The sequence below is a fragment of the Aquarana catesbeiana genome, linkage group LG02 (genome assembly GCF_042186555.1).
Source record: "Aquarana catesbeiana isolate 2022-GZ linkage group LG02, ASM4218655v1, whole genome shotgun sequence".
NCBI lineage: Eukaryota > Metazoa > Chordata > Amphibia > Anura > Ranidae > Aquarana > Aquarana catesbeiana.
This window is the reverse complement of record NC_133325.1, coordinates 673218325-673228674: the sequence shown is the minus strand read 5'-3', so window position 1 is coordinate 673228674 and position 10350 is coordinate 673218325. Positions and strand designations below refer to the sequence as shown.

The window sequence follows — 10350 nt, the reverse complement described above, 5'->3', positions numbered from 1 at the left end:
GGCTACTGCCCCGTTTATAGTCCTGACGTACGTGGTTTATGTCACCGCGTTCAGAATGATCGGATTTTCCGACAACTTTGTGTGACCGTGTGTATGCAAGACAAGTTTGAGCCAACATCCGTCGGAAAAATTTCTAGGATTTTGTTGTCGGAATATCAGATCAATGTCCGACCGTGTGTACGGGGCATTACAGTTAACACTCTATGAGTACAATACGATCTCAGTGATTCTGTATCAATAGCTGATATTACTATATTCTGTTAAAACAAAGGAAACATTAAATAAAGGAATAACAAGACACAAAGGTTTACTCACAAAAGTTCCAACCATGGTTTATTTATATTTTACATTTAAAGATAAATAGATCTGATTGGTAAATGGCAGTGCTCGGGGATGGGTAACATTCATTTCCAAATGTAAAAAGAAAGCAACAACAGTGTACAATAAATGTTGGGCGATGTGCCCAGAGATTGGCACAGTGGTGGGAAAGATGTCATAAAAGACTAACTTTTATGGTAAAGGCTGCCATTAATATCTTAATAATACACATACTGAAAACATTCATATTATATTACAAAAATATCCAGTTCTTTGTAATTTGTTAAAGTATGTACCTGAAATCTTAAAGACAGGAAGCGTCAGGACCGAAATGTAGTCCTGTACAGGCTATGTCTCATGTGCTCAATAAGTCATGAGGCCTATTTAAAAAATGTGTTTTATTTCATTGTCTTTCCCCACTATTTAATCACTAAACTGTGTGGTTTTCAGTGTCTAAGTAAAATAAAAATAAAAGTTGAAAGAATATAGATTGATAAAACACCAATGGATAAAAAAAGCTGAAAAAATGTTAAATACAGATAGTATGCCAATTAGAGGAATATCCTTTCCCAGCTTCCAGCTTCTTTGCTTTAAACATAATAAGTTATGGGTGGCAAAAAATTGGCAACAAAATGTTTGGCAATAAAAGTATAAAATTATTCTAAATTGGCACAGCATTACATTATGGCTTAAATACGGTGCTAAAGTTGTCCAGATTAGCTTTAAAAAATACTCAAAACTGAAATTTTGGTCTTTGTTTAAAAGGCCCTGCGTGTACACTGTGTGTATCGCAGCTCCATACAATGTAGGGTAAATGGAATGATGTGATGCTGCCAGTAGGGTTTACTTAAACCTATACAAAATGTAGCTACTGAGTAGATAAGCACCTGGTTTCAGCACCAGCAGCATATCAAGAGAACCCGTTGCATCAACTGCTGCCAGACACTGTTCTACACAGCTTCTGCACTTGTTAGGTAATGATTTAAATTCTGATAATCATAATTAAAGAAATATGTGGGCAGCCATTGTTGACCTCCTTTTGAAAACACTAAGTTCTTAGCTTTGGATAGAGTAGGAATAGATTAGAATCCTTGTCGGGTTTTTACAGGTATCTGGGGCTCCTACAGCAAGATTTCTCCTCACTCACTGTCCTTGTGACAACTGTTTCATCAAACAGGGAGATGGAAAATCTGCAACGGCAATCCAAACATAAGGGAAATATTAGCTAAACATAGTCTAAGGCCCCATTCACACCTGAGCTTGGTGTTTTCAGGCAGAAAATCGCGCGATTTTACGGCATTTTTTACCACTATTTTGCGCCGTTTTTTACCGCAATTTGCTGCGATTTTGTGCAGGGCAAAAGGTCACCAATGTAAAAAGCAGAAAAACGCCCAAATCTGCCCGATTCGCGCGACAAAAAAGGGTCCAGAACTTGTTTGAGCTTCAAGCGTAGGGCTTCAGGCGTATTGGAGTGGAGATGTGAACCATCTCCATAGAGAATAATTGATTTTTTCCCCCTCCAGCGTTTTATAGCTTCAGGCTTCAAGCTACAAAACGCTCAGGTGTGAATGGGCTCTAAGTGTAGCTAAAATTAAAAACAGAGAAATCAGCACAAGGGACACAACTTAGTCATTAGAATGTGTCCCATAAGCTGATTCATCTTTTTTTATTTGACATTTTCCTCCTTTTTTACATTTTAGCTACACTTAGGCTTTAACCTTTTAACCATTTTATTAGGTGGTAGCATTATGAATATGTTTCCTTGTAAATCACAGAATTATTTATTCTACAGAGATTACTAAAAGTGAAAACATGTCTGTTGTTATTATGTTAAACAGCTTTACTCCCTTGCAATGTTGAAAAAAACTATCCGAATTCCACTTCTAGTTATAAATGGAAATTACATCAGGAATAATAAAGACTAGAATATTCAGAATAATATAGGGCTGTTAAATGGTCTTAAATTGTTCCTGTACTTCTAAAATGACTATTGTTTTTCAACAATAATACAAGATATGTTTGGGTACATTAGCCAGGGGTATGCATGAATCAAGATACACGTTTCAAATGTCTTTATGGCAGAAAGGTGGTACAGAAATGATGTGGCAGTATAATGGAAAAGTAACCTATTCCAAATAGAGTTTTAATTTTTTGGTTACCATCATGCTTGGCTGCGGTCACAATTGCCAAAAACAACACCACACTGTACTACAATTTTAGGATAATCTTGGAAAATATGAAGTATAAAATGGTGTATTATGTGATGCTATTGAGAATACACCTTATCCCAGATTCAATAACATATTCAAAAGTAGTAAGGCTGAATTCTGGAAAGACATCTAAAAGGACAGTTGAAACACTTAAGGTATACTGCTTTACCTGTGGAAAGATTTGCAACTTATTTCAGCAAGTCTTATGATATGGAGATCCCTGCTATACTGCATAGGTAGGTAAGCGACCTCACATTTTTTGACTACAAAAAAGTTAAATAGTTTTATAACTGATCCATGTCGATGTCATCCTGCTAATTGGACTATGAGGGAGCAGCAACATTCTTCTAATGTGCATCCCTGTGCTTTCCACTTGTAATTAAGTTTTTCTTGAGAAATGCAATAGATTGCAACACACTGCAATTACAAAAAAAAAAAATTTTAAAAATAACAGCTGACTTACATTACCGGATCTGCCTTGTCTCAATAGCTTTATGCTTTGTGAGAGCCAATCACCCTTCACACGGTGAGTATAATTTAGCAATGGGTTTCATTCAGTAAATCAACCTTCAGTCCAATGTTATAATACAAATGCACATCTTGATTTTCAGACATGTTATCTTTTTGCTGGTCTAATTTGATGATAACTGAGTAAAGTATAGTAAAACTAATTACATGCCAAATCAAAGAGATCAACTTTAAAATAGTATATAACAATATAATTATATATTAAAATGAAGACTTGATTGAACCAGTTCTATTGAGCAGAGTTGAATTGGATGGCCTGATCTGTATTTGGGTGGTCTGTTTTGTTTTCTTCGTGTTATGAATGCAGAAGATACCAAAGTAAGTGTCTGTTCAGATGAGCCTTGGCCTTATGTCAGTGGTATCAGTATGACATCATGGTTTGAGGTTCTTCTGAAAGTCTAACGAATTCATTGATAGTTGACTTCATTTTGACCTCCATTTGACCTGTTTCAAGCAGGTTCTGCATTCACATAGACTTGTATGGGAATGCAAAACCCATATGAAGTGATCAAAATCTTGCAGACACAGGTCCTTACTATGGTCTTTCTGTAGCCAGTATGTTTTCACAAGAATGTATATCACTATCATTCAATGGTACATCTAAAAGAGCTGAATATCATATGTTTAACACCATTAATGTTTGTCATGGTATGCAATGCTAAGGAATAGCTAAACTGAAACTGAGCTTAAAGCCTCAAGATTTTTAATATTAATACATTCTTTGCATTAGGGTAAAAAAAATGTTCTATTTTCCAGGATTCCCAACCTCCCCTATACTTTTCTGAGCCCGATTTCGATCCAGCACTGTGCACAAGTGCAGTGCCTCTCTCCGCTCTCCCTCCTCAAAGGACAGATTGATAGCTGTGGGAGCCATTGGCTCCTGCTGCTGTCAATCAAATCTTATGATGCGGGGGGGTGGAGCAAGGCCCCGCTATCTTTGTCTATGGACACAGCCAGCAGGGCTCGGGAGCGCACAAGTACTCCCCCTAGCAAGTTGCTTTCTGGGGGGGTACTTAGAGACAGGAGGAGACAGGAGCACTGGTGGGGGACCTGAGAAGAAGCAGATGGGGGCTGCTCTGTGCAATACCACTGCACAGAGCAGGTAAGTATGACATGTTTGTTCTTAAAAACAAAAAAAGATAAGTTGAATTGAAAGAAACAAATCTTTAAACATGAAGGACACTGTGTTCTAAACATTTTAATATTCATACAGTAGCTGGTTCTGCCTACAATCTGTGCAGCTATGGCTGCTAAACCCAAACATGCGGTTTGCCGAATTCCATCAGCGCTTGTTTACTTCATTAGGTTTCTATTGTGCTTGTGGTAGGGCTGGTGAAATGACAGCATCTACATACCCCGAGTCTAAAAAAATTAAATCTGGCACCCAATCTTTTCAGACTGGTTTTTGCTGGATATAAATATTCCCCTTGCTTACTTAAACTGTAACTCCACTTTCATGGGAAAAAATAGCAGATTAAAAATAATAATAATAATATAGCAAATACAATTGCTACGCAACATATTGTAATTGAATGTTATTAAAAAAATGATCTTTCCTTTTTAAATCTGCAGCGCTGTAATTTTCTGTAAAATGTAATGCAAAATGGAAACCTAGGGGCGTTCTGTACACAGATGGTGCATGGAACAACCCCCAGAAATGTCATTTCCTGCTTGTGTGATTGGCTTACTGATTTTCCCAGATGCAAGTCAGATTTTGGGCACCCCCTTCAACAAAAATGTAATTTTTGGTGAGACTCCCAAAGGGAAATTACATCTAAATGGTAGCAGACCCTGCCATCCTCATTAGAACCCTGCAAGTGTAGCAGCTGGTTGATAATTATAAAGTCATCCCCATTCACATTCACTTTGCATATGGACACAGACAAATAGCTATTTCTTCAGAACAATAAAAGGCAGGAATCTGCAACAATTTTTGAATTCCTTGCAATGTACATGAACCACCCTGAGGGGAAAGTTTTTTTTCTCAACAAAAGTGGAGTTACTTTTTCAATTTGCTAGGTGGCTACTATCTTAACTGATTGGCTCCTGAATGCTACCTGTATTTGTCTTCTCCTAGCTAATGTTTCTTTCTAAAAACAACAAAAAATCCTAAATTTGTGCTATGAAGATCTGTTGGTTGTGTTAAAAGAAGTTATCCATATTTGTTTCTAAAATTAGCAAAAGCGATAGAATACCAAGGTAGACAAGTGTAAAAAAAAAAAAAAAACATACTGTATATCTTGTTTTTCAATACATTCACAAAAGTCCTTAAATTCATTCATAATTAACGTCTGTTAGCAATATTGTTCCCTTCTCTTTTGGTCTTTGCATCCATCAGTGTAAAGAAAATATATTTTAGGATTATGAAAACACCATACAACAAAATACAACAGCTGTAAAAGAGGTTGATACAAATGTGACTGGTGATAACATGAATAGTTGGGACAGGTTGAGCTAGGACACATTTTTAATGATTAATGTTTTATCAAAAGAACTATAGTTTTATTAAACATAAGTGTCCAGTGACCATTTGTGAAGTGCAGAAGTCCATAGTAACCAATCAAACATCATCTCTTAACTAATGAGACTGAAAAAAAACACAGTCTAATTTCTAATGCTACTGCACTTTTCAAATGATCATTGCACATGCTTTTAATTAACAAACATGTAGATTTACTACTAAAGTTAATAATATGTCCAGAAGCTATCATGGCAAAAATACGAGGGACAAGTATAATATATAACCGGAGCAAAAGTGGTGCTGTTACCTACAGCAATCGGAAACCTTGCTTCACTTGAAACATGAACTCTGTGGGCCAAGGGCAATGACTTAATTTCTATTCCATGCCAGCCCCATTGAGAAAAGATGATCTTCTAATTTCTTAAAAAGTTTTATTCTAAAATGGTAAAGAGGTTGGAGTCAACAAAATACATATAGTATAGTATATTGAGAAGAAAATAAACTGTCAGCATTGAACACGGTCTAATTTATTATTGATTTCTAGTTTAAAAAGGGCTGTCTAGTTTGTATTGTATAAGCCAGTGATGGTGAACCTTGGCCAGATGTTTTGAAACTGCATTTCCCATGATGCTCAACTACACTGAGTATCATGGGAAATGTAGTTCCAAAACATCTGGGGTGCCAAGGTTCGCCATCAATGGTACAGGCCAATGTTTCTCAACTCCAGTCCTCACGTACCCCCAACAGGTCATGTTTTCAGGATTTCCCTCAGATGAAATAGCTGTGGTAATTACTAAGGCAGTGAAACGGATCAAATCACCTGTGCAAAATAATGGTAAATCTGAAAACATGACCTGTTGGGGGTACTCAAAGACTGAAATTGGGGAACATTGGTACAGGCCATGTATTGTATAAATACAGTGTTCTGAGGTTTAGCATCTACAGAAAGTCATCCAGCTTTTGTGATTGGGGAAGGCAAAAGCAGCACATGGTATTAAAGGAAAAGGCAAACACCATGTGTAACATAAAGGATAGGCAGAAATAAGGCAAGTCCAGCTCTGGACGCACTGTAGATCAAGGTGAGCAGCAGGGAATATTTTTAATATTAATATGGTCCTTGACTACTGGTTTCGGCAGCTGCCCGATGTGTTTTTCATTTATTGAGGTTCTCCAACTAAACACCTATGTGCTGCCTACAGGTAACACAATCCAGGCCTAGTCACATTACTGTGAACCAGGAGAAATGGATATTATTTAGTCCTAGTAAGATTGGATCATACCAAAACCAGGCATGTGAGAGGTATGGGTTCAGCCTGACATCTTATTATATGTGAAAAAAGGAATTGGCTAGCAGCGACTTCCAGGCACACATACTGTATATTGTTAAATATCTAAGCAAGGACAAGACAGACATAACATAATTACTTATATCAACTGATAAATGAAACACAGTAAAAGAACCTTTAGAATCACAAAGGACATGCATACAGCCATCATGCATTATGGCCGTGTTCCCACTCAGGCTCCATTAATACTGCAATCATATTAACAAATCATGATATGCTGAGATATTATGAGTGGGAAACTAACGGCAGCTTTTCTAATGAAAACCTCGCTTACCATATCAAATGATATCGTCACATACAAGACAGCCTTCTCTAAACCAACAACAATCTGGCAGAGGGCAACTGATTAAAATATAAACTAAAAACTTTATTTTACAACCTGGTCCAATTTTAAGTGTGCATTATGGACCTATTGGAGGATGTTGTTCTTTGTAAAATAAATTATTTTCCTCCTGAGAAGGACAATTTCAATTCCATGTTCGATAATGTCATTCTGTTTTTTTTTATAAAAATAATGGGCACAAATTAACCCTTTCTTTAAAATAACTTGAAACACTTTTGACATTTTTTTCAGAGTGACTTGATCAGCGCTAATCAGAACCTGTAGTGACATCACATAAGCACCAAACTCCTTAATCCCCAATACCCTGATGACTTTGGCTCGTACAAAACTTCCTTTGCACCGGCTCTAACTTCTAACCAAGGCGCTAACCAGATTCATGTGTCAGTTACACAGCCAACCATAGACGATTTACTGACATGCTTACAAAATAGGCACATGATGATCCTATAAATGTGAGTGCTCATGGGAGTTTGGTTTGCAGATGTCCTGTATTGGTAGCGTATGTTAACTTTACATCAAACAGCCCATTTCATGCCAGGGTACCATTGAACAGCCCTTCATGGCAATCACAGTGGGATAATACAGAGATACAGCTGCATGCTGAACAAAAGTATACAAAACATTTTTCATCATGATTAGGAAAATGGTGGTAGATGGAATGTATCCCCTGATAAGGTCAACAGAAACATCTTTTTATAAATTCCTTGGCCAATAAAGGGTATCAGTCTAAGAAGACAAGATGATTTATCCACTCCAGCAGCAGAGTTCATTGGTGCACAAACACAGAAGACGTTTACCATTTCTTTCCTTTCCTGCTTAAAAGAACCACATATATGTCGGATATGCATTTTGTTTTACTTAGGCAGGACATCTATCTTTTATTTCGATTGATGTTATGTTTTTTTTCATAAAATAGGTTAGAAAGGTGGGACTTTTCCCCAAAAGGTTTGCGTTTCATTGCTGCTGGACACAGTTGAAGGCCCTGTAGAGCACCTCTTGATGTTGATTCTACTTTTCCATAGTTAAATGTGGAAGTTTTTTTTTACTTGTTTTCAATTAGAGTTTGCACCTTATGTACAAGTTCCCGGGCTATTCTTAGGATTAGCTGTGCATCATGATGTTCAGCCATTTCTACAAAAAGAAAAAAAGAAACACATGTATTTAATCTATGAATGCTAAAAGAATAACGTTTTTTGTTTACCAAAAGTTACATGACAATATATGCAATCCAGAAAATTCAAGTGCAAGTGCGCCTTAAGCCTATCAGATTTGGGTGCACTAGCCTTTTCGTCACAGTGGTTGTAAAGGCTCAAGGTTTTTTACCTTCATGCATTCTATGCATGAAGGTAAAAAACCATCTGTGTGCAGCAGCCCCCTAATATTTACCTGAGCCCCATCGCGTTCCTGGGATGTGCACCAGGGTATCGGCCATTGGCTCCCGCTGCTGGCAATAATGACCAGTGAGCCAACAACCAGTGAGCAGAGAGGGGATGGGCTGAGCAGCGGCTCTGTGTGTGAATAAACATGCAGAGCAGTGGATCGGAAGCAAGCTTGCTGGGTGCCCCCATAGCAAGGTGCTTACTGTGGGGGCACTAGGCAGGAGGGAGGGGCCAGGAGCATCGGCGGGGGGGGCCCGAAAAGAGGCGGATTGGGACTGCTCTGTGCAAAACCACTGCACAGAGCAGGTAAGTATGACATGTTTTTTTTTTTTTTAATTGATTTTAATATCACTTTAGCTGTTCATCCATCCAGCCTCTTTTGAGCTGATAAATTCTTGTGCTATCTTTCTCTGCAGACAGTTATTAGTTACCAGTGTTCCTTGCTATCTACAAACCACATGCCCATATAATTTGGCGACGAGATGGAATATAGTCCAAATACAACCCCTGGAGTGAAAATGCTGCTCCTCCTAGATATAGTTCGATTGTCACCCTAGTGTCCTGTGCAGGATCACCAGGTGAAAATAAAGAAGAAAAAAGTGTGGAAAAAAAATGAATGCAGCCACCACGTCCAAGACCCCTTAAACCGGTAGTAAACTCTTTGAAAAAAAAAAATTTTCCCCTGTAAGGCGAAGTATGCATTGCATACTAAAAAAATATCATTACATAATAATTATATTAATAATAAATTTCTACTATATTAAAACGAAGCCCTTAAGCAGCGTGCTATCACGTTGCAGAGGCTTCATTCTTCACCCGGTCTTCCTTCTGGGTTCGTGGGCTGCGGCTGCTTCATTGGCCAAGCCGCAATGACGTCACTCCCGCAGGTATGCCAGCCATTCCTTCAGAGCGCATGTGCCAGGGATGTCAATGGCTGCTGCTTACTAGAATATCTTCTAAACAGTGCACGTTTAGGAGGTATTCATTTTATCTACAGGTAAGCTTTATTATAAAAATACACAACGAGAGTTTACTACCACTTTAAGGTGCAATACATGCAATGTTTGTTCTTGGCTTTAGATACTTAGTTTCTTATTAGAAATAAACAAGAAAAAGGGCAAATTTATTGTTGAAATTACACATTTAATTATTTAACTATAAAGAAGAAAATACAAACCTCTACATTACTTAAAGCACTTCATTGGACTGTTGGACACATTTACAAAAGTTTGAATCCAATCATCTAATATTTACAACATTCTTTCAGTTCTGGATGAAAACCATCTGCTGTCTTTTCAAAAAAGAAAATTAAAATCACCTTATAAATCCTGCACAATGTATAAAGTGCATAACCCCAGGTTTGTGTGATTGCGCCTAAGGAATAAACAGAAGGGCTGCTCAATCATAGCAGGGATCTACTTGCATACTTACCGTTAAAAAATTTGATGATATCTGTAAAATCCATATTGTTGTCTCGCACAATTTCTCGATAAACTTGTACCAAAGCTAAAGCAATGAAAAGCACAAAATGCTCAGAGGAGATGTGCCTGGCTGCCCATATAACTTCCCATACAGCAAATACATCTTCGTATAACAGTTCTGTAGAACAGAAAAAGAAAAGAAAGGGTGTGTATTTTCATGAAGAAGTAATGTAATAAATGTCACAATAAAATACATTTTAAAGAAAGAGGATTTCTAAAGCTAAACACGTTCATCTTGTGGTAGATATGCCTCTCTTTCACCATTCTGGGAGAAAGAGGGAACT

The 10350-nt window shown here is 37.5% G+C and overlaps 1 protein-coding gene across 2 annotated transcripts in view; it reads right to left on the bottom strand.

Moving 5' to 3' along the window:
* Positions 1–306: 306 nt before the first annotated feature.
* Positions 307–10350, bottom strand: part of SGSM2 (small G protein signaling modulator 2) — a 528702-nt gene continuing 518658 nt past the window's right edge. For both annotated transcript variants that reach the window (XM_073616693.1, XM_073616694.1), the window contains 2 exons: positions 10017–10184; positions 307–8337 (listed from right to left, as the gene is read on the bottom strand). In XM_073616693.1, the coding sequence (XP_073472794.1) occupies positions 8249–8337; positions 10017–10184 (257 nt within the window). In that variant the 3' untranslated portion in view covers positions 307–8248. The remainder of the gene's footprint in view (positions 8338–10016; positions 10185–10350) is intronic.